Source organism: Oryx dammah, unplaced genomic scaffold, assembly GCF_014754425.2.
Source record: "Oryx dammah isolate SB20612 unplaced genomic scaffold, SCBI_Odam_1.1 HiC_scaffold_26, whole genome shotgun sequence".
Taxonomy (NCBI): Eukaryota; Metazoa; Chordata; class Mammalia; order Artiodactyla; family Bovidae; genus Oryx; species Oryx dammah.
In genome coordinates this window covers 88668705-88694661 of record NW_024070210.1, presented here as the reverse complement: position 1 = coordinate 88694661, position 25957 = coordinate 88668705, and the positions used below count along the sequence as shown (strand labels likewise).

The 25957-nt window shown below is 36.8% G+C and overlaps 1 protein-coding gene across 2 annotated transcripts in view; it reads right to left on the bottom strand.

The window, feature by feature from the left end:
- CLPX (caseinolytic mitochondrial matrix peptidase chaperone subunit X) overlaps positions 1-23807 on the bottom strand; it is a 36319-nt gene extending 12512 nt beyond the window's left edge. The window contains exons 1-10 of one of the 2 annotated variants that reach the window (XM_040225850.1): positions 23506-23807; positions 17233-17393; positions 15783-15900; positions 11060-11214; positions 7864-8023; positions 6448-6489; positions 2818-2994; positions 2514-2678; positions 1596-1684; positions 473-637 (exon numbers count right to left, since the gene is read on the bottom strand). In XM_040225850.1, coding sequence (XP_040081784.1) covers positions 473-637; positions 1596-1684; positions 2514-2678; positions 2818-2994; positions 6448-6489; positions 7864-8023; positions 11060-11214; positions 15783-15900; positions 17233-17393; positions 23506-23584 — 1311 coding nt within the window. In that variant the 5' untranslated portion in view covers positions 23585-23807. The remainder of the gene's footprint in view (positions 1-472; positions 638-1595; positions 1685-2513; positions 2679-2817; positions 2995-6447; positions 6490-7863; positions 8024-11059; positions 11215-15782; positions 15901-17232; positions 17394-23505) is intronic. The other variant, XM_040225851.1, reaches the window with a different exon arrangement.
- Between the last annotated feature and the right edge of the window lie 2150 nt (positions 23808-25957).

Sequence of the window (25957 nt, the reverse complement as noted above, 5' to 3'; positions counted from 1 at the left end):
ATAAATTCCAGCTAAAATCAAGGCTTATAAGAATGTTTAAGAAATATCTATAAACTAGGTGAGATCACAACCCTCCCTCAACCTCCAAACTACTTTCCTCCACTTGTGAATGTCAGCAGTGATCTATAGACTCTATGGGCAGGGGCAATGGAAATAAGCCCTTTACTGTGCTCTAGTGAATTGGGAAAGAGAAATGAGTAGAAATTTTATTGATTTCGCAGTTACCTCAAATAATAAAAAAAACTCAGACGAATATAAAATCAAAATCAAGTCATACTTTAAAAATGCCAATATAAAGATGGTATTTAAAATCTTCCAAATCACTACTCTGAAATTTAAAAAATAACTAGGAATATATTTCTGGTATACTCTAAGAACACCTAACTGGCAGAAAGCAGATACAAGATTAGAAACTGAGGGTCTATCCTCTAACTTCAAATGCTCTCCTAGTTAACCATTCAGAAAAACTTACCTTTTCATTTTTCCTCCTGCTGATGATTCTGTCCAAACCATTAAAAGCACCAGATGCAACAAACAGAATGTTTGTTGTATCAACTTGTACAGTTTCTCCACGTAGCTTCCGGGAATTCTTTTCTGGAACATTGACTATCGTGCCTTCCAATAGTTTTAATAAGCCCTAAATAAAGAAAAAATGATTCATGGCATCATCATATAAGTGTATTATTTATTATACTTTAGATAATGGGATTCAATGGGGAAAATAATATGTGGGTATGGTCAATGAGCATAACTGAAGAACACCTCCACATTCCTATAACTAACATGAAAATCTAATATACTATCATATTTAATTATTCATAAATTTATTTGGAATAGTATAGGACTCCTGATGCATTTAGAAAACAATCAACTTCAGAGGTTGTTTTTGATGGTAAAGACATAATTCTAACATAAACACAGAATTAGGACTCTATAAAATGTTATTCAACCACGTGGGAACATTCAAAATTTGAAAATATTTGAAGCCTTGTCTTTATACTAAAATTCTACTCTACTTTTAGTGTTAAACTTTGAGAATAATTGTATTTTGAAATGCCTTTACAAAAAAACATTATCTAGCACATTTTATATGTGTGATTGGACCTCTCTATGTCCTGGTCAAAAAACAAAAGCAATTTTCCTTACCCTGTAGTTTATGTCATAATTAGTTACCAGTAAAAAGTTAACCAATAGATCCTTGTGACTTTAATTATGACTCTACAAGGAATAGAGCACTATTTTATCTTCTAACTAAGTGAAAAGAATAAAATACATGTACATAGTTCATTTATGCCTAGTTAGAATCAGAACTTTCTTCAAGCATCCTTTAGAAATGTTTAACTGGGTCTTTGTGGAATACACCAACAAAAATTAAATTTCATTTACTTCTTTAAAATATCTTCGATTTCCTAACAAAGGTAAATTTAAAATCGCCAACAGGTTTCTCTTAGGATCTGAACTAAATAGTCTGGGGAGTTTAGAGTGGGAGAAATAAAACAGAGTCTAAGTGAATGTGAAACCAAACGTACAATATTTGGGAGGTTGATGTATTCCCTTCCTTTTAGTGGGCTTGAACAAAATATTCAACTGCTTACTTGCTGAACGCCTTCTCCACCTACATCCCGTAACTGATGAATGCCTGGCACACTGCCAATCTTATCTACTTCATCCAGAAAGACAATTCCTATAATTTAAGGAGGATTCTATTTATAATATGAAAAAGATATATACAAGACAACCTAAGCTTTAAAAGGCTAGGTAGCTAGAGAGCAAGGTACTTAATCTTTAACACAATATATGCAATAGTTTAATACAATAAAAAATATACTGCCAACTTTTCCACACATCATTTTGTGTAAACATTTTATAATTTATTCTTATATCATTTGGATAAAAATAACACTTGGATAAGATTACCAATTCTCTATGACTATTATAGTTAGCTATCCCACTAATGTTTTCAGATTCTTTATTCTAAGAAGCAGAGATAGAGGTACAGTGTGAAAGCAAAAGGTGGATACAGGGCTGGTACTAGCTAAACTTCAGCTTATTTTTTCTGTCTATATTCTTGTCCTAAAGGAATTTAGACAGGAAGCTGTCAAGCTCTTCATGTAAACAAGGAGAGATGATACAGAAGGAAAGGAGAAATGGAGCATCTATGACACTCCCTAGGTAGATAAGTTAATATGTTGCTACATACATCTTGCACTCTCTTGCACTTGTCTTGTTCCCCTCCCCCAACCCATTTCAGCATTAGGAGTCTGGAGGAAAGTAAGAACAGAATGGAATAAATAATTTGGCCTGTTTTCACTCTAGTAATATTGCCAACTTATGACAATAAGACAAAGCAAACTTTGTGGCCCTTAGTATGCTAGAAAACTTAAACATAGCTACTTTTATATAGTTATTGAATTTGACTCTCTGACTCAAAACAAAAAATATATTATCTCTTGCTATTAGACTGCTTCCTCAACAGACTATATCTGAGGACAGACAAACTTGCTGAAACATACCTTGTTGTGCTTTTTCTACATTATAATTGGCATCTTGGAGCAGCTTGGCAATCACAGATTCAATATCTTCACCTACATATCCAGCCTGAGTCAAAGTGGTACAGTCACAGATAGCAAAAGGGACATCAAGGCATTTAGCTAGAGTTTGTGCCAGAAGAGTTTTACCTATAAATAGAAACAGTAACAATGGGCCTTCGGTTTTCTTCTTAAGAGTGAGAATCCCCCAGTCATAAGGCACAGGTTAGAGAGTCATCTATATTCTATTTTCTTAAATGAGTGGTAAATTTTTAAGTAAGTTATTTACCCGACCCAGTTGGTCCAAGCAGCAAAATATTACTCTTTTCAAGTTTGATGTCATCGTGGGAAGAATCCAATACTTCACCTCCTCGTTTTTCCTGAGGTATCTGTTGATTTACCTGTTGCTGCACTGATGCTCCTAAAGCATTACCATGTGGGCTAATTCCAGCAATCTGAAGCAACTCTGAAAAAATGCCAAAGGTATTACAGCTTCATTTGCTTTCACTTGAAAAAATGCCCAATAAAACCTTACATCTAAAACCAATACTTATTTAGAAAAAAATAAGTAAATATTCTGACATTTTTTGTCTTACCTAAAAGGGAAGGAAGTCTCAAATTATCTAATGACAAACGTGTAATATATGATGATTATTCATAGAACCTCAAGCAAAGGAAATGTATTCTTTTTACCTTCCTTATTTATATAAACTTGTATGAAGAATATCCTTTTACTGAAAAGAAGGCAGAATAACAGAAGGAGAACAGTGTCAGGAGTCAGAAGGCTTCAGAAAATTGCTCCTTTTTTTGCCTCTGAATAGCTATATGATCCTGAGCTATGTCATCATATACACTTTGTGTTTCTGTGCCCTAATCTATAAAATGGCTAACACCTGCCCTATCAATTTTAAACACATGACTGGAGGTTTAAGAACAAAATGCAATTGATTTGGAGGCACTCTGAAAGACAAAGGTATATGTACATATATTTGTACAAATGAAAAGAAAGAGTGTTGTAGAGAAAGGGTAAAACATTGAACTGAGGAATAGAAAGCTTGGGTTCTAGTCTCAGCTCTATCACAGAAACACAGCAAGTTACTTGGCTTTACTGAGCCTGCTTCCTTAGTCAATTACTCTACAATCTCTTCCACACTTAAAAATGATGCTGTGAGTCTACCAGAGAAACCAAGTATGGTAAGACTCAATATCCCTGGCCCTACCTGAATTTCTCATTTTACAGGATCTCAACTGGATCACTGCATTTTCTTTAGCAGACATACAATGTTAATTATACGGGAATTATAGTGCTGGTGAACTAAGAGTTTATCAGCTGGATTCCTTTAAAAAAAATCTTATTCTCACCCTCTCAGCTAAGGAAAGAATCCCAATACTCTTTTGAACTAGCTATATTTGTAAATATCCACATTGCTCCTGGCTCTCAGCATTTAAGGTACCTGGGCTCATATCATATGTCTGTATTTTCTAGATTTAGTTGTAGCTTGTTTCTAAGAACATCAGTATTTTCCAATGCTTTATTATTTTAAGCAAACAAACAGATCTTCAGCAAACATACTACTGAAATCCTGTTTCATCTGGCTGTCATTTTCAAACTATCTTTGGGTCATACCCTTTGGTAAAGGGTTATTCTCTTCACCAAAAATAATAGGCATTAAATAAATATTTGAATTTAATTAAACTGTACTACATTTGAGAGTTAATGGTCAGTGAATAATTCACAATGCTATGCCTCATTACAATTCACATCAGGTTAAAAAAAAAGGCAGTCTTCAGTTAGCTAGCTGTCCCCTACCAAACAAAACAAAAAAGAAAACTTTTTTTTTTTTAATTTCAGCAAAATCTAGTTAGGAATTGTGACAGTATAAGGAGATGCTTGGCTGAAGAATAGGTCTGCCCAATGGGGAAAGATGACTCAGGTAACTTGAACAAAATTTTAAGAAGCATATTACCTACAGCGGAATCACATGACACATATATCCAACTTTATGATTTAAGTTTTTGAAAAAAGAGGAATACAGAACAAATGATGTTTGTCATTCCATTTATGAAAATACGCCCCAGGGTAAACTTGAGAAAACATCCCTGTTCTTTCAGTTAAGTCTCTGTTTGTGCACATCTCTTATTGCCTAAGCAGCTCTTTACAATGAGGACTATTGAGTAAGCAGGCTAGACTAGTTAGTTGTATGGAGCAATAGGACCCTGGGCAAAACTTAAAATTTCTGTGCTTCAACTTTCTTATATGTAAAATGGTGGTGAAAATAATCATTTCTGTCTCATAGGCTTGGGGAAGATGAAACGAGTATATACGTGTAAAACGCTTAAAAGAGTACCTGGCAGATAGTTTTACATGTGCTTTGAAAGAATTTACTGTTAGTATTACTATTTTCCTAGTGTGTAAGTATCTGTATAACATAGCCCTCATATGTAAGCCAACTAGTTCATCTGGTATTTAACATCAGAAAAATTTATGTTCCAATGATGAGGGGAAGAAACCATCAGTCTTAAAATGTTAAAGAGATACATGTTGATCTCTAACATGTGATTTCCAAAGGAATTTCCAAGAATATTTTAATTATATATGACTTTGGCCCAATGTCCTAACATTAGAACCTAATACCCCACATAGGAGAAGACTAAATTATACATGAAAGTAAATTCTACACAAGCTCTAAAAATATTAATTTCTAAGCCAATCAATATATGTAATTACAAATTATTTTGCTTACATCCCTAAATACTATTACTTGTTAACATTTGTATTAAATCACTATGATAGACTTTACTAATTCATACTAGTTTCACCAGCCACCTGCCCCAAATTATGAATATATAATGACAGCATATTTTATTACATGTAATAAATTTTACATGGAGAAGGAAATGGCAACCCACTCCAGTGTTTTGCCTGGAGAATCCCAGGGACGGGGAAGCCTGGTGGACTGCTGTCTATGGGGTCGCACAGAGTCGGACATGACTGAAGTGACTTAGCAAAAAATAAATTTTATGCCAGAGTTGCTGAACTCATTATGTTCTCATGGCTCATCCTGAATATACAGTACAATATTCTGATGTTCAAATATTAGATGTATAATACTGTTTGGTTCAAAGGCAAATGTAAACTTATCAAACTTATAAGTGAAAAATGTTCACACTGGTTTATCTATTATTTTTTGTCTTTTGTCACAACATGAATCTTTTTATGGTAACTTTGGAACCTTCACCCTTTCTTTGTGTAGCAGCTATCTCCACCTCCAAAGAAATGAGTGCAAGACATCAGAATGGCCACTATCATTGGCTTATCGTGTCATTCCATACCTTCCATCAGATCCCCTGATGCTTTTAGGGGCAGTCTAGAGCTCTCAATAGTGAGCTGGAGGTTATGCATTATTTGTAAGCCTACACTAAGTTTCATAAACACCAAAAAATAATGTAGTTTCTGGCAAAGAACAGCTGAAAGACAATACACCTCCCTTAAAATATGTCACTTACAGGCAGATCAACTTTAATTGTATTCTTTTTTTTTTTAAGGAAAAAAAAAGGATACAACATTCAAGGTACAAATTTAAAAAAATACAACTTCTGTTAACGTGCAGATCTAGATTTATAGAGGAAAACTACATATAATACTTATTTCTTTATGTTATAAGAAATATCACAATAGAAAAGATAAATCAAATATCTAAAACAACCCAACATCTATTAACTACACAAATTAGCTATAAAACTGTTTCAAAGTTATATATGCCATGTATAACAAACAAGTTTAGATAATATACGATGCTTTTCTTAGTAATACACAAACAAGTACATATCTATCACAACTAGTGCTGACAAACTTCACTGAGGTAAATCTAAAAAAGAAGAATGACTGCAGAGGAGGACCTAAAGAGAGGTCACTTACTTGTAAATCTGTACTCATCCTCCCGTCTTCTTATTTCTAACTCTAAGAAAGAGGATGAAAATGGCAACATGAAAATATTATATATTTGCTTAATTTAGGGGAACAAACAAGGAGTATTCCACTTCTTGACCTCTTCCAAATATAAAGAATATGTTCTTTAATGTTTTTCTAGCTTTCTATAAATTATGAAAGAATTTATATGCTACCTCTTTTCTGTATTAAAAAAAAAAACCCAAACATGCTTAATGATGGCTGTATAGTTGCTAATATTCACATCTGTCAAATACAAAGTTGCTATTTTAAGAAAAGAAATGTAGTAATTTAGGTCTTCAATAAGAATTTAAACCCCTCATGATAAAGACCATATAACCATTTGCTTTTCCAGCACCTAGAAGAGTTTAACTTTAATTCGTTGACTGAAGGAATCAGAAAAAATTATTTTGCTCCATGACCAAACAACAATATTTGGACCTTATAAGTCATAAAGGTTCCAAGTCCTTCATCAGTTACTATGATTTATACTTTCTAAAAAAGTAATTGATTCTACTATGTAAATATTTTGCAGTAAGTTCAAGCAGTGAACAAGTGTCTTCATTAAGGCAATAAATTATATATTAGTACCTACTAAAAGTAATTTAATACTAAAAGTACTTAGCAAAACTCCATAAAATTATAACATAGCTAAAAGAATGTAAACAATAGATATCTGTAGGACAACTCCAAAATTACAGCTCCCTAGCCAAAAAAAAAAAAAACAAAACCCTTATTTACATTTTACTGTATTCATAGTTTTTTAAATAAAATCATTCTGTTAACATATACATTGTCCATAGTACGTTGACATTATACAGTATATTGGTATATTAGAATCTATCATTAATAGGAACTATACTTTGAATCACTTACAAATTTGCCCTGAACCTTGCACTGTGTAGCTGAGGCCAAAACGGAAAGAGCGCTGAATATGTTCTGTAAAAGGTACCATTTCCATATATCTCTGACTTAAGAAAATTAAACTCTGTGTCCTGAACCCAAAAGAGAAGAACTCAAGAGTTGTATACAGAACACTGCAATGATCTAGTCAACAAGACCTGTGGTCAAGCCTACAACTCAAAAATGATGTCTCAATTTGTACACGAGAACCTAAGCATATATACCTGAAAATAAAGTTTTAAGAAATAATACTTAACAAGTTAGCAGACTCTGGTATTTTCTACTCACACTTACTAACTCTCTTTTTTAAATGCTGTTGGAAATGAACTGGAATGATTTCATGAACCACTAACGGGAAGCAACCTTATTTTGAAAAATGCTGTACTGTACTAAAAGTATTTTAACACAAAAGCGAAGAGTTGCAAATAAGGATTACCTCTAAGCACAGTAATCTCTATTTTGGTCAGTTATCACAACACTAACCTCTAGGTGTTAATGATGTCTGCTTCTCAACTTCTGCCTGCTGTCTCAGATTAGCTGGGATATTATTATATATTCTCTTGTAATGATTGTATACAGCAACTGAAAGCACCTTCTTGGCAAACGACTGGCCAACAACGTACTTGTCGAGGTAGTTATAAATCTGAAAAATGATTAGCAATCAACAATTTACTGTGAGTCATCACAATATACACACATCAGAGTTAAATACTGAGCACATTTTTTTTTGGCTGCACCACATAGCATAAAGGACTTTCCCTACCACGGATGGAACCTGTGTCCCCTGCAGTGGAACTGCAGAGTTCACCACGGGACCACAGGGAAGTCCTATATACTGAACTCACTTGCTTACAGTTTTAAATTTGAACAAAGACTCTCATTCAAAACAAAATGCCAAGGGCATGATACATTATGCAGCAATGATTTCAGAGGCTCCAAACCTTAAAGATACAACACACCATTCATTTGTTCTCTAGCTTAACAAATGATAAGAATAGTCCTGTACTTTTCCAGTGCTATGCCAGTTTCTATTCTATAAACAATGCCAATGATCCTAATTTTTGAAAGTTAATATTAAAGTCAATTAGAATACCTACACTTGCTACCATGGGTCTAAAGCTGTTATCGTTAATGAAATCAATTTTTAAAAATTTTACACTTCTTTCAATCATATGAATAATATTCTTCACAAAGATTACATTATAAAACTAATTTTTTCAAAATAGGCATTCAGTTCAGTTCAGCCGCCCAGTCATGTCCGACTCTTTGCAACCCCATGGACTGCAGCACGCCAGGCTTCCCTGTCCATCACCAACTCCCAGAGCTTGCTCAAACTCATGTCCATCGAGTGGGTGATGCTATCCAACCATCTCCTCCTCTGTCCTCCCCTTCTCCTCCTGCCTTCAATCTTTCCCAGCATCAGGGACTTTTCCAATGAGTCAGTTCTTCCCATCAGGTGGCCAAAGTGTTGCAGTTTCAGCTTCAGCATTAGTCCTTCCAATGAATATTCAGGACTTATGTCCCTTAAGATTGACTGGTTGGATCTCCTTGCAGTTCAAGCGACTCTCAAGAGTCTTCCCCAACACCACAGTTCAAAAGCACCAATTCTTTGGTGCTCAGGTTTTTTTTTTCCTCAGCTTTCTTTATAGTCCAACTCTCACATCCATACATGACTACTGGAAAAACCATAGCTCTGACTAGACAGACTTTTGTCAGCAAAGTAATTGTCTGCTTTTTAACATGCTGTCTAGGTTGCTCATAGCTTTTCTTCCAAGGAGCGAGTGTCTTAATTTCATGGCTGCAGTCACCGTTCACAGTGATTTTGGAGCCCAAGAAAATAAAAAGTCTGTCACTGTTTCCATTGTTTTCCATCTACTTGCCATGAAGTGATGGGACTGGATGCCATGATCTTCGTTTTCTGAATGTTGAGTTTTAAGCCAGCTTTTTCACTCTCCTCTTTCACTTTCATCAAGAGGTCCTTTAGTTCTTCTTCGCTTTCTGCCATGAGGGTGGTGTCATCTGCACATCTGAGGTTATTGATATTTCTCCCACAATCTTGATTCCAGCTTTTGCTTCATCTAGCCTGGCATTTCACATGATGTACTCTGCATGTAAGTTAAATAAGCAGCGTGACAACATACAGCCATGACATACTCCTTTCCCAATTTGGAACCAGTCTGTTGTTCCATGTCCAGTTCTAACTGTTGCTTCTTGACCTGCACACAGATTTCTCAGGAGGCAGGTAAGGTGGTCTGGTATTCCTATCTCTTAAAAAATTTTTAAGAATAAAATAGGTATTATATACTCAAAAATCATACCACCTGTATCAAATGTGATTTAATACTCACAAACATTTAGCTTTTTCTCAGATATTAACTTTAAAGCTATACATTTATCTAAATGGCAATCTAAAACTCTTATTCTTGGTAGAAACTAAAGCTCTATATGAAATTTGGTTATTGCCAATGGCTTAGCACCTAGAGTTAATTCTTTCAGCTTTTAGTTAACAGAAGTTAACTGCTAATATTCACCAACTCCTGAAAAGAGTTATTTTCTAGAACTTTATCCTCTAGAACTCCGACTCAGATTCTGAAGTCTATACAAATTAGTGAGGAACATAAAGCTTAACAGCTGTATTTTCCATTACTTTATTTTTACATAACAAATTCTATAATGGTTGACCATATGTATGTTGTTATGGTTTTTAACAGATGCTTTCCTGGTGGCTCAGACGGTAAAGCGTCTGCCTACAATGCGGGAGACCCGGGTTCAATCCCCAGGTCGGGAAGATCCCCTGGAGAAGGAAATGGCAACCCACTCCAGTATTCATGCCTGGAAAATCCCATGGATGGAGCCTGGTAGGCTACAGTCCATGGGGTCGCAAAGAGTCAGGCATGACTGAGTGACTTCACTTCACTACTTCACTTCATGGTTTTTAAAAATCATCATTCTTCATGAATTACACCCACGATCTGGCACATTTGCAGAAACAAATGCACTGGTATCTCAACAGTCAAAGAAAGCAGAGGGTGAGAAATAACAAGTGTGCACACACCACCTGAGACATGGCCAGAGACAATAACACAGCCCAGAAGCAGGGCTCCTCCTCCTCAGAAAGTACACGCCAAGTACCCAGTGAAGCTGGTGGTATACTCTGCTCTGTCTCACATGGCTAAATCACAATCCACCTGAGACTTCAAGAAAGAGCTGACACCACAAAAGTCACAGTGTTATTCAGGAGTGCCTGGCACATTGGTCATGAAAAATACTTGCTTCTATTGTTAGCCTGAGGCTGTTTTACTTCTAATAAAGTAGATTAATTTAAGAGAGAAAAACTGCAGGCTGCTGTTATTTAGGGATCCAAACTAACAAAAACAAATCCCCAGCTGTTCTATTTTAAGGTATCATTTTAGATTAACTTAGTATTAACACTAATAATCATCAGCTGTATTTCATTGCTATGAATACAGTAATCACGATATGGGAAAACAGCAATGGACCCCATACCTAAATTTCAAGTATCAAATATCAGTAACAATTCAGCCAGACACAGCCTATATTATAAAGAACTTACAAAACTTGTTTAGATACTAGTATTAAGATTCAATATAAACTGGAGAGAGGGGAAGCAGTGAAATGTTTTCAAGATAAAATGTTTATCTTGAGCAAGGACTTATACCTTCTTGGGGGGAGGAGGCGGTTTCTGTTGGAATGCCAATTTTACAGCTTCTGCTGCTGATTCAGGTTCTTTAATTATGCTTTTCTTTGAGTCTGCTTCTGATAACACAACAAAAAAATGATGACATTTTTCACACTTCACAAAGCGGGTGGATGCTGTAAAAGGACAGAGAAAAATAATTCAAATACTATTTAACTTTAAAGACTCATTGAAAATTGAAACCTACATACTTGATGAAAAACTTGTAGTTCACTCCACTAGCCACAAGAGCCAGTCTAATTTGTACCTAAAATAGATGATAAATCAGAGTTCAGTAAACTACATTCTATTCATTTCAGCTAGGTGTGACAGATTTTATCTAGAGAAAAGATTGGTTGAAATTCTTTCGACTTCTCCATTCACTAAAGTTTTGGGTTTTTCTTTTGGAGGGGGGTGTGCACTGCGCAGTTCCCGAGATCTTAGTTCCCCAGCAAAGGACTGAACCCGGACCCTTGGCAGTGAAAGCGGGGTGTCATCTAACCATTATCAGGGAATTCACCCTAAAGTTAATTTTTAAAACTACCACTATATTAAGTAATTATTTTATTCAAATACTAGAACGAATAAACTGTGGGTAAAAAGTACAGTACAAATAAATTAATCTGTAATAAAATTAACATTTTACTACAAAAAATTACAAACACAAAAGTTCAAAGACAAAAATCCATTTTAATCCCTAAGAAATGTAAAATATATATATGTATATACATATATTCTTAAGGTTCTTTTCAAACCTGTGAGCATTTCTAAGACCTTGACTTGGTAAATATATAAAACTATTTTATACCTTTCTTATTATCTTTATTCCACTAATTCCTATTTCTTTGACCTAAAAACCACTAAGAAACTGGGACTTCCCTGGTGGTCCAGGGGTTAAGAATCTGCCTTGCAATGCAGGCTCAATCCCTGGTCATGGAAGTAAGATCCCACATGTCATGGAGAAACTAAGCCCATGCACCACAACTGGAGAGGCCGTGAAGAATGCAAGATCGCATGTGACGCAACACAGATCCCATATGCTGCAACTAAGACCCAACACAGTCAAATAAATAAATATTAAAAAAAAAAAAAAAACTAAGACACTAACAAAATATAATCATACAGCTTTTGGAAACAGCGCAGGGCAGTTAAAAGTGAAGATGAAATGGGTTTCCCAATGCCAAGACATCAGCTATAGATATCTTGTATTTAAAACAAAAGTGATTTCCTCTTTTTTCTCTTTTAGGATACAGGCACATATTCTTAATCTTCTCCAAGCCTAATTCCACTAATGGTAACCAAGAACCTCAGAAAGCAGCATGGTAGAGAATCCTATACAGACTATTAACAGATTCAGAGCAAAATATACACAGGAATTAGTTACATGTTGGTGGGTCTAGTAATATATTTTTGTGTTACGTTTGTGTAACCTAACTAAACAGGTAAAAAAGCAAAGGAAAATGATTTCTAAAACTATGGAAATCTCTGCCTTTGGGAATATTATAACTACCTATCCACAGATTACCAAAAAACTGCACTGACTGGCAAGCACACCTCAATCTTCACAAAATAATCAAAGTTTTAAAAAAAAAAGACCACTCCACATTTTAAAAATAAACTTAATTATTAATTCAACCCATTTAATTATTACATATCTGCTCCTAAACGAAAAGCCAATCAAAAATATACATTCTGGACAAATTGTAGCCACAAATTTTAAACTAGATGAGGGATCACTTGTGTATTCCATTTATCAATCACCTAGTAAGGCTTCCCTAAAGAAAAAGATCAAGCTATTTCAAGTACTTTTGATTAACGCAAGTTAAAATTTATTATCACCAATTCCCATCAATGGAAAAGACAGTGGCTTTATGTTATGACCAGGCACCAATTCATAATTGTTACTGATGGTAGTAAACAGGGCAAGGATTAAAGGGCAGGGAAGCCTCTAGTCTAGTTCAGACTGTGTCACCGGAAAATCTGGACTGAGAACAAAAGAACAAAATATTTCTCTGAAGAAATTAGGTCAAAGGGAAAGAGAAATACCGACGAAAACATTCCTCTTTGCTTATTCCTCATTCCTCTTTGAAGGGTTGCTTAAATTATACCTGAATATTTGCAGTACTGTTTTACACTGAAACACATTCAACATTATCCAGGTTCAACTTATCAAAATGCTATTTCAGAAAAACAAGTAAACAAGCATTGCAATACATATTTTTTATTCCTAAAACAAGGGGCAAAATCTGATTTCGTTTAATTTTCAGGGGATAAATAAACCTCCTTACTTTAAATGATTACTACAGGTATTCTATATTCTTTTACAAACAGAATATTGATGCCAATAAACATGCTTGTATAGTATATCAACAACAGACGATTACCTTAATAAAAACTTTTTCAGGATATCTGTTTAAATGAAAGTTCTTCATAATTCTGAAAAAGTTTCAGGGTCAAATATGAAATCTCCAAACCACTGCATAAAAGTTTATCCTCACTCAATGAGACACATAATTACAGTAAGCCTTCAAAAAGTATTATATACATAAAAATAAAAACTAAAAGTTCCATCGAAAAGCAAGAGAACATGCAATATGATTCTGTTTAAATGAAACATAAAAACAGGCAAAACCAATCTCTAGTGATGAAGGTCAAGGTAGTGGGTGCATTGGGGGGAGAGAGGTTAGTGACTGGGAAAGAACATGAGGGAGCCTTCTGGGGTGCTGCAAATACTGGTATGTACATCCATCACACTGTACATTTAGAATCCATGCATTTTCTTTCCTTTTCTGTATATAATAAATTATCCCTCAAGTTCCCCCTTAAGTTAAATAAGAAACAATTTTTTTAAAAATCCCAAGAAAAGCCCAAAATAAAAAACCCCATAACTAAAGGCTCTACCTTAAATAAAACTAGGGACACTAAAGTTATTTTTTTAAAGGGGAAAAAAAAGAGCAAAGAAAAAATTAATATATATACTTATAACTAACAATCTTAGATATTATTTTAATTTCTGATGATTTTCTAAATATTAATAATGGGTCTGACAGAAATGGTATTTTATTTCAACAAAGCCAGTCAAGCAACAGTAATACCACTATAAGAAAACAGAAAAATCACTATAAACATATTTGTGAGATGAAATATGTACAGGAAGATCAAAGAGCTAAGAACAGCTTTTACATTTGAAAAAACAATAATGAAAGATAATGAAATTCAAATTTCAGTGTCATACACAAAATGTTATTGGAACACAGCTGATTTCACTCCTTTACACTGTCTATGGTTGCTTTCGCACAGTAACAACAAAGGAGAAAAGTCGCAACAGAGACCGTATGGCCCACAAAGTCACTATTTGGTCTTTATAGTAAAAGTTAACTGACTCCTATACAGCATTTAAAAATAAAGAACTACCCAAAGGATAAGAAAAATATTTGCAGATCACGAATCTAGATAAGGGCCCAGTATTCAGAATAAATAATTCTTCCACCTCAACAACAAACAGATAACCCCCACACACAAAAAAAGAAAAAGATAACTCAACCTAAAAATGGACAGAAAGTTTAGTCTTCTCCAAAGAAGACAGACAAATGGTCAATAAGCACATGAAAAGATATTTAACATCTAGTCATTATGGAAATGTAGATCACGACCATGATGAGATATTATTACCACTTTCTATTCCTATGATGGATGGCTATAATAAAAAAAAAAGACACCAATGCTGAGGATGTAAAGAAATTAGAACCCTTATACCTACGTTGTTAGTGGGGATGTAAAACGTACATCTATGTGCTGTACTGTGCTTAGTCGCTCAGTCGGTCGAACTTTTTGTGATCACACAGACTATAGCCCATCAGGTTCCGCTGTCCATGGAATTCTCCAGGTAAGAATACTGGAGTGAGTTACTATTCCTTTCTCCAGGGGATCTTTGCAACACAGGGATAAAACCCCGGTCTCCCATGTTCCAAGCCGATTCTTTTCCATCTGAACGACCAAGGAAGCCCAAGAATACAAGAGTGGGTAGCCTATCCCCTCTCCAGGGGATCTTCCTGACCCAGGAATAGAACTGGGGTCTCCCTCATTGCAGGCAGATTCTTTACCAGCTGAGCTACTAGGGAAGCCCTTATACTTTGTTAGCAACATCTACAGCAGTCCCTTAAAAAGCTAAACAGTTACCATCTCACCAAGCCATTCCATTCCTAAGCATATAGCCTGCCTCTCGGGGCTCATCTCAACACAGCTTAACCATTAAGAATTGTTTATCAATTAAAATTGCTGGATGGCTCAGATGGTAAAGAATTCACCGGCAATGCAGGAGACCCAGGTTCAATCTCTGGGTCGGGACGATCCCCTGGAGAAGGGAATGCCAACTCACTCCAGTATTCTTACCTGGAGAATTCCATGGACAGAGGAGCCTAGTGGGCTACAGTCCACAGGGTCGCAAAGAGTTGGACACGACTAAGCGACTAACACACACAAGCAAAACAAGGAAGCAAAGAGTTTTCTTAAATTATCTTATAGCAAAACAGTTCAAAGCATTACTAGTCTAAGAGATTTTTAGTATCTGGTGACTATAAGAGAGACTATTGTAAGTTCAGGAAAAAAATGATTCTGATGTATATAAGGTATAATGTATATATTTCTGTGCAATTAATGATTTACAGAAAAGGCAGGGAAAAAGAACAGAAAAAGTAATACTTACACACGAAGGTCTCTACGTGTGTGCATGAGTCGCCACATTTAGGACAGCGAAGCTGGTTTCCACCTTTCCCAGAATTCCCAGAGCCTGATTTCTTACTGCTTCCCTCACTTGCTGATTTCTAATGATTGTGCAAGGAAAGAAAAAGTGTCAATTATTACTTTCAGGCAACCACCATGTAACAAGTTTGTATTTAAATTTATGTTTATATTGTTTGTAATTAATCTTATAAAAAAACCAGTTCTAGTAAAAACATTTACGGTTTCCCTTCTTTACATGGTATGATCCAGCATTTATAATAATTAGCTTTTTTTCAATGACAGTAAATACTAGAGGAAAAAAATGTCAATAAACATTAGTAACTAAAAAACTTACTATGAAATTGAATTGAGAGTTATTACCATGACTAGTAGTGACTCAACTTTCTTAAATCTAACTTCTGTTATCTCTAAAAAAAGGGGGGGGATAATTTCAACTACTTTAGAGAGGCATTGTTAGGATTGTGTATATGAAAACACCTAGCATTTTGTCTCACACATATTAATAACTCAAGTGTTAGTCAAATTTGCATAATAAAAAACATGATTATTCACTGACCTAATAAAGTTACCAATCATCTATTTCCTAGCTACAGAGTTCAGTTCAGTTCAGTCGCTCAGTCGTGTCTGACTCTTTGCGACCCCATTGACTGCAGCACGCCAGGCCTCCCTGTCCATCACCAACTCCCGGAGCCTCCTCAAACTCAAGTCCATTGAGTCAGCGATGCCATCCAACCATCTCATCCTCTGTCATCCCCTTCTCCTGCCTTCAATCTTGCCCAGCATCAGGATCTTTTCAAATGAGCTACAGAGTAGCCCACCATTAAGTCATACAGATATCCAAGATTTTTAGGTAGAGGATGAAGTAAGGTTTATATTATCATGAGTTTTAAGAGCTGTGTAGAAGTAGAAAAGGATGGCTATTCTTAATCCAACCAACCATCAGACTGACTACATAAATTATTTAATGAAGCTTCTTTACTGTGTTGGGGTGTTAGAAATTTTAATTACTGCTTACCAATGAAATGCTTATCAAATATGTTATGGTTCAGGCTGATACACAAAATAAAAATACATAAAATTCTTCACATCATTTTATATCTCCTATAGAAGCCATGGGCTTCCCTGCTGACTCAGCAGTAAAGAAACTGCTTGCAATGCAGGAGACACAGGTTTGATCCCTGGGTACGGCAGATCCCCTGGAGAAGAGAATGGCAACTCACTCCAGTATTCTTGCCTGGGAAATGCAGGAGAGAGTCACCTGGTGGGCTACAGTCCATGGGGTCACAAAGAGTAGGATACAACTTAGCAACCAAACAATGAAAACATATAACCAATGAAATACAGAGTACTATTATATTTGTTTAAATGAGGGAACTCACATATGTATATAGATGCCAATAAAGATAAAATACCTTATTTCCATCTCCAGAGCCATCTTTACTTATCCCATCTCTTGAGGCAAAGTATGCTGGTGTTTCTGTAAAAGCTCTAAAAGGAGCTCTTCGTAGAAGCTGAGTTTCAAAGGTCCCAAGCCTTCCTAAAACTGGTATATGAATACGACTACAAGAAATACCTGAAAATACAATGAAATTTATTTAGTCTACAGATCAAATATTAACACATCTTCAATAAATCCCCTGGAAACAAAAATCCCTTAAGCATTAAGGAAGTTGAAAAAGTTACATTTTTCACAGCAATAGTACAAACTGGTGACACCATCCTCAAAAACTGGCCAGACCTGTGCTTTGGAAGTGAGGAAAGACCAGTGACAACAATTAATGGCCCTTTCAAAGTGTGAAAGGGGAACAAGGGCATTTGTGTTCTATATTGTTATATGTCTTATATCTACCAACAAGAACAAACAAAATGTAAATAAATAGGTGTCTGGATCTGTTCTATGGGATCACTGTTTGCTGACTCCTGCTTCTCTGCATATAAATACAAAATAAACTCCCAAATAAATTATAGTCATTGGCAAAAGAGCCATATTCCATACTGAGGCAGTATTCCCCAAGTTGGTCCTTAAAAGACTGCCCCCTACACAAGAAAACTGAATGGTCATAAGTTAAACAAAATTCCACAGACCTCAATACCCTAGAGCTACTTAGAATCTTGCAAAAGCTAATAATGTACATTGGCCATGAAGCAAGTTTCCCAGACTGCTATTAGGAGGTGATTAAACAACACTGGGAGCGAGGCCGGTGGTGGTGGTGAACACTTAGATAAACTTAAGAAACTGATTTTGCCTCCCTCATTTTATTCCCTGCACAATTCACAACTCAGGGTTTAATTTCTACACCTGTTAGGGCTTTTTAAAAGATGCACACATGTATATGCTGTATTCAAATGCAAAAATTGGTTTAAAATTATGCAGTGAAAACAATTCAAAAACAATTGCTTAGTTGTGTAATTGTTTTATTAACAACTCCCTCCCATTTTCCAACTCCTTTTACACTGAATAACTTATCACCATGCCATCTCCAGTTCCACAAAGCACAAAAATGAACCCACCAAATTACTCAGCAAAGATACAAATAAGAGGAAAAAAAATTTTATTTCTATATAAATTCACAAAGAACATAAAAAAAGGATTATGACATCCCAGTACCTAACCCCAAAAGTGTAAAATTTTGCTTAACACTATTAAGCTTGAATATTGAGGAAAAAAAAAAATTGATGCATTCCTTATAAGTAACATTTTCAAGACATTTCAAATTTTCTCAAGTGTAACATTTCCATGTTTTGCAGTAAATTACATTAGCCATTACTCTCTCTTTGGTGATGCCACTGAGTCAGTGATGATTCAATGGACATGAGTTTGAGTAAACTCCGGGAGTTGGTGATGGACAGGGAGGCCTGATGTGCTGCAGTCCATGGGGTCGCAAAGAATCAGACACAACTGAGGGACTGAACTGAACTGACTCTTGTTAGATACAGTTTATGAAATTTAAGCTAAACATTAATATTTTTTCAAGGACATAGTATGTATTTAAAGACTATGTCCCTCTAAAAAGCAAGTTTAGCCAAAGTTATGGGAGAGAGGGATAGATGAAATCAAGAATGCAGAAAGCTCAATGTACCTTGGGGCTGGGTGATGGGTATCTGGGGGTTCAGTGTTCTATTTTGTGTATGCCTGAGAACATCCATTAAATGAAAGACAGCATAATACAACAACTTACTATAATCTATGTAACAAGTGTAATTTTTTAACTGAACTTTTATGATATATTCACAAAGAAAACTACAATTATAACAACCTTTATATTTGTACTTGGATATTATATTTGTACTCAGATGTTTAGAACAAAATTTATACCTGAAGTTTCACATATAGTGTATTATTTTCCACTTACATCTTTTAAAATAGCATTTAACAATGTACAGTATCTAATACTATCAGAAAATAAGCTGAAAGGAAATTATCTTTGGGAATTTAAGAGAAATAAAAATGATGAACATGATTCTTTTAAAATCTACTTGAATAGAAAGAAAAATAAATCCTTTAAATAACTAATGAAGTAACATATGAAACCAAATTGCACAGTCACCACAGAAAATAAAATTTAAAAAACATGTTCATGTCATTTAGACTTCTAAATTTAAGAACTTCTTTGCTGGCCCTGACAGTATGGTACTGAAGTGGTGTTTTAACATTCTATAATCTAAGGGCTACACCAACATGATGCTATAAATACTAAACCACTGGTTCCCAAACTTGGGCACGCATTAGAATCACCTGGACGGCTTGTTAAACCACAGATTGCAGGAGATCTTCCCTAGTTCTGATTGAGAGAGTATGAGGTGGGACCCAAGAATGCATTTCTAACAAGTTCCCAGATGATGCCTACGCTGCTGGTTTGAGGAACACTTTTTAAAACCACCGTACAAAGCAATGTAAATGACCAGTCATTCATCAATCATATAACATCTTCACAAAAGCACTGCAGCAAGCCAATCAGGAATTGTTAACCCTTTTTTTTCCCTCTGGCACGCTGGTGAAGCCTATTCAGAACATTTTTAAATGTACAGAATAAAATATATAGGAACCCAATCATCCTGAAGTAGTTAATATATTTTTAAAATATGCTTAACAAAATTAAACAAGATCTAACAGCTTTTAAAATAACCATGATTTCAAAGTAGTGGAAAGTGTAAACAACATTTTGGGCTATCAGCAATGTAATGTGAAATGAAAACATCTGTGATTTAGACTGGTGACAATTCCACAGGTATTGCTAATACTACTAGTTTCTTGCCTATATTTATAACTGGAGGAAATGCTACATTTCTCTCAGAGACTAGTGAAAATAAAGTTCAAAGGACCTCTGAATTTTATCCCTGGGCCTTTTGGAAGCCTGTGAACCCAGGTGAAGAACACCTAAAAGCCAAACAAGGGGAAGTATTTATGTGAAGTATATTTCAAAAGACTACTTGGCAGTAATGACAGAAGACAGTTAAAAGTTAAACCACTTACAAACTTCTGTCATAAAGATAAAGCTTTGAGTTTCAGAGCAGCTGTTTTTTAAAAACTATATATTAGAATAAGGTATAATGATTTTAGGGCTCTTAAGAACAGGAGAATATTTTATTCAATTTCTAAATACTTAACTTCCTATATTCAATCTTAAACTAAGCATTCTCCAAAAATACACCAATGATTCAGCTTAAAAGGTAAACTGATCTTTAATTTGCATTTTAGAAACAGAGTGAAAGAACTAATGAAAATTTAAAACTAGCTATTTGTAGTGACATATTTAAGCGCTTAACAACTTATGAAATGGCAAATCAAGTTGGATGCTCTCTTAAACACTTGACCCCTAACACAAATTGAAGACAAGATTCAACAAACAGGGTGCTCGCAATTTAGTAGATACTTACTGCTTTTAATAATCTCAACTTTTTACTTTATGTCCAAGTTATTACTTTAGGAATTCTGAATACTTATTAATAAAGAAAAATAACATGACTCCTATAACAGCTTTCCTCAAGTTTAAAAATATTTAACAGGTTTTCACTAATGCTACTAATCTACTGGTCTGAAGGTGAACATGCCCAAGAAAAGAGAAGGGATTAGGAAATAGTGTGTTATTCCAGAAATAAAGATGTTCTATCACTTATTCATTTTGTCTTATTTAATTTGTATTGGATTCAATCACAAAATAGGGAGGGAACTAAAATCTAGCTAAAAACTATTAAGTTAGCCACATTATGTAACTATCATGAGAATTATGGATGCCAACCAACAAGTTTGAGCATCTTCAAATCTTCATTTACACCCTTATAAGGTGACACCCTTTCAATGGACAAGAACAGAAAGCAACCAGAAATCAAGGGAGTTATACAGAATCACACAACTCTCACAGCCAAATTCAGACCAAGTATTGTCACTGAGGATTTTTTAAATGGAATCAAACATTTTTGAATGCACATAATTAGAATGCAAACTGACTGTTATATACGCAAGGTACATTTTAAAAACACATACACCAACACTGAAAACACCAGCAATCTGAGCAAAAAAAATATTCAAAATTTTTACTTTAACATGCATTTCATATTCAAAGAGAACAGTGAAGAAAATATTAAATTGGATACATATAGCCCAACAGGAAAAGAAAACAGATCTGGTGTCTAATATGACAATTTATCAAGTAATTTTTCAAACTACCATTTAAAATTTTTAAAGTATAACATGACAGATAAAGGAACAGAAACAGAGAACAACACTGTACTTAAGAGGAGTTATGACATCTCCCCTTTTATTCTTAAATCACTGTACAATTTCCTGTGAGAAGACTATATTGATGAGATTGTTTAATTATGTTGAAATTCTTAACTCTCATTGTAAGAATAATACACTAAAGTTCAATTCTAATTTTTCTTTCACTCTCTTCCTCTTTCCAGGAATTCTAAATAAAAATAACCTTCTTGGAGGTTTTTCAGGCTTTAAAAAAAATTATCTTTATATTTTTGTAGACGTATCTATAGAGTTTCTACCATGGAAAAGAAACATTTTATGTAATTAAGCCTTGGGAAAGTCTCATATCCCTTTGAAAACCATTTGATGTTTCATTGTCACATAAAAATATTAAATTCTATAATGATATTGGGTAATATCTCATATTTTAAGTTTAATTTACTCCTTTACGGTAAAAGCTATGGTTTGGTATTTCTGAAAAGCTTTAGTAAACTTCTATTAACTGAGAAACAAACAGATAATTCCTAAATAAGCCATTAAGTTTTTACTTACCTAAGGATAGATTTAATTTTTTAAATTAATTTTTATTGGAGTATAGTTGCTTTACTAAATTTAATTTTTAAAGGAGCTGTTGCTTTGAAAAGAAAAATAAACAACTGCATATTTCCTATAATTCAGTTTTCAGGGACAATTGATAGAAATGAAGACTTTTGTCAAAAGGAGCCTTCCCTACCCAAGGAGAACACCCACATATTTCTTACAGGCCCAGAAACAGTATTCTAGTTCTCTAAACTTGAAAGTGAGGACTTATTCCCCCTCCATCTCCAGCACCAAAACAGGGCCTGGCACACAGGAGGCTGTCAACAAGTGTGTCAGATAAATGAATTCAACTATCTGTCACTTTCAAGTGTTTGCAACTCAAAAGTTCCTAGAATATGGATGTCTACTTGTTCAGGGTTAACAGTGTCTGGAGGCTAAATTCACTCCTTTATATTTACATACCATTTTAGGAAATGCTTCTGCCCACAGAACCTCATTTAATCCCTGTGTGAAATAAACTGTCAGAAAATAAACATTTACTAAACAGTAAGGATTTTATAATGATGCTAAATATTAGGAATAGGAGGCTTTCCCCCTCCGCCCCGAGATCACAAGCTGATAATCCAAAACAAAACGAATTTGCCTAGAACTTCGTGATTAAAACAGGATCTCGCCTGTTGTCAGCTAGTCACAGATTTAGGGAAGAGAAAAATGGTTTCTTTTCCGGAATCTCTTGGCTAGGGTACCATCTCTTCGCAGCTCCTGATAAACAGAAAGGAAAGGTAAACAAGCGCCTCCCTTCAAAAGCTATTTACGGCTGTCAAGTTAGCAAACCCGGCAAACGACTGCTGAGACACCCAAGTACTTCAAAAACAAGTGTGAGATAACCGGCACCTCCTCAGACGCTTTCCCGCGGCCGCCTAGAAACGGCACGAGTCCGGCTTACGTCCCGGCGTGAGCGACCGCACAATGACTGTGACACCCCGGGCCTCGCGGGGCCAGCGCCCGGGACGGCCGGGTCGGCGCCCCGAAGCCCCAGGGGATCCCAACAGTGGCAGCCCTCCATCCGAGCCCGAGGGAAACCCGGTCGGGCTCCGGAAGAGGAACCGCAGTCAGAGCAGCCGGCAGTGCCCGGAGGAGCTCTGAGTGGGGTCTGGGGACACTTTTTAACAAACGGAGCAATTTGTCCCCCGTTTTCAGGGTTTCTGCGAAGCGGCCACATTCTAGCCCCAAAGGCCTGAAAGCCAGCGGGTTGGGGAACACAGGGGTTCACCTCAAATGTGAGAAACAGCTGCTCCAGAGGTTGGCAGAGTCCCATGCCACGGACAGAGGGGGAAGCCAGGAGAAGCACCGAGTGGTGGGGGCGGTCTCTTGCCCTCCCCGAAGTCTCCACCGCCCGCCAGGACACTCCTGGATCAAGGGCTCAGGTGAGGGACTACTTCGTTACCTCTTTGAGCGGAGACGAGCGATGAGCTAAAGATTCGCGCGGCCGCCGCGCCGCAAGTACAAGCTCCGCAGCCAGACATCTCCGCGGGGCCTAGGCCGGGGCTTCGCCCCCAGCGGCCCTCTGGGTCTCAGCGGCCGACTCTTTCTCGCAAAGTTCGCTCCCTTAGCTTTGGAACCTCTTGCCCGCTCTAGGCCCAATGCAGCGTTGACCCGCTTGGCACCAGGACCTCCGCTCTCTTCGTGCCCCACTGCCGTCTACTCAATAGACACCTAACCCCCCCACCCTCCCCCTCCTCCTTCCCCCGCTCCCCGCCTCCCCGCCCACCGGGCCCCAGGAGCGTGCGCGCGCCTGCGTCCTAGGTTTCGGGAGGGGCGTGGACACGCGCCGCTCGTGCGTGCGTGGGACATCGATGTACGGCGAGGGGAAGGGGGCGGTGACCTGGGCTCCAATGAGCAGGCTCCTACGGCAGACGGCCGACCCGAACTGGGGAACTACAAGTCCCGATAAACAATTCTTCCGGAAGTCTCCTGAGTTGAAAAGTTTGGTATAGAAGCGGAGAGGTGCATGCTGGGAGTTGTAGTCCAAACTCGTCGCAGTAAACGGATCATTTTCGACTCTTGGCTGGGAAGGTCAAAGTGAGACCGGTGGCTTGACCGACCTCGAGAAGTCTTGAAAGCCGCCGATTCAGTAAGAGTCGATAAGTTCCTTCTTCCGAGGGTTCCACATCCTTATCCTTAGGAACACGGAAGTGGTGGCATTTTTTACCAAGTTCTCAAGCCACTGTTTGTTGATGACAGCTCTCTTTCCTTATTTTTTCAAGCCTAGTGGTGATAACTTCCAGCCGTTGCTAGTCCTGGGGTTCTTTACAGTCCTGTGTCCCCCTTAAAGCTGAGCGCACTTTGGTAAATAGTTACTTCATTCAGCTCTCTTCTGTTACCCTTCCACCCCTGCGTGTGTATGGCTGCTTTCTCTCTGGATATCTAAAGCAAATCAACCAGCTAGCTGAAAAGGTGACAAATGAATCTTTTCCCATCCGGGTGGGCACCAGATTACTTTGTATATAAGGTTCTGATCAACTCCGAAGCCCGGAGAAATTGCCAAGTGAGCTTGGATATCTTCAGTTCTGAGCTGGGGGAGGAGGGAAGGGAAGGAGAGAGTAGGGGGAGGACGACACGCAAGCCAAAGTCAAAGTTATTTAACCATCATCAGTCTTGGATCAGAGAAATGTGACTTGTAGTTTCCCAAGTCTGGCCATGAGAAGGGGCATTGGCCTTGACCCAGGCCACATGTGATTTTTGTCTTTCTGGGTGCTAACTCCTAGTACTCCTTCAGCTTAAAGTGATAGAGACCAAAAGGGAGCCCAGGTCTTAACTCAGCTGCCTTCATGAATAGAACTATCAGAGAGTGTAGACTCTAAAGTTCCTTCATCCCAGTGTTTTCAAACTGTGTTTCTAGAATTCCCTCAGAAGCCAAACCTCTTTGTGGGTGTGAGGGGACTAAGAGAGGGGAACTCCCCAAACCCTCCTTCAAGCCACTGCTGAAGTCAATCAGAGCAGCTCTGCTTTAATAAACTGTTTAATTTATTGAGGTTTTGCTTGAAAATACAGTTGTTCTCCTTTAAAACAATGTTTGAAAACTACTGATTCTAGGACAAACTTAGCAGTAAGCTAAGTAGGTCTCCTGGAATCTTTAACACCCAATTTAATCCTTTCATTCCACTCTATCTTCTATTTCAATTATATGCACATTTTCCTATTATTATATAAAGAAGTTATTTGTTAAAATTTATAGATTGCTATAAATCAAGATGAATAAAAGCGTTAGTTAGGCCAGGTCTCAATTGGGGGCACCCTATGAAAACTTTCCTTTCTCTGTCTGTTCTAAGGACTTGACTTATTCAGTCAGTAAATATTTATTGAGTGCCAGTTACATGCCAGACACTGAGGAAACTGCATTGAACAAAACAAAAAAGTTTCATGAAGCTTCTAGTGGGGAAAAATAAGACGGTAAGTAAACAAAAATATCTGACATTGCTATGATGACATAGTTCAGTTCAGTTCAGTCACTCAGTCGTATCCGACTCTTAGCAACCCCATTGACTGCAGCACCCCAGGCTTCCCTGTCCATCACCAACTCCCGGAGCTTACTCAAACTCACATCCATCAATTTGGTGATGCCATCCAACCATCTCATCCTCTGTCGTCCCCTTCTCCTCCCGCCTTCGGTCTTTCCCAGCATCAGGGTCTTTTCCAATGAGTCAGTTCTTCACATCAGGTGGCCAAAGTATTGCAGTTTCAGCTTCAGCATCAGTCCTTCAATGAAAATTCAGGACTGATTTCCCTTAGGATTGACTGCTTGGGTCTCCTTGCAGTCCAAGGGACTCTCAAGAGTCTTTTCCAACACCACAGTTCAAAAGCATCAATTCTTTGGTGCTCAGCTTTCTTTATAGTCC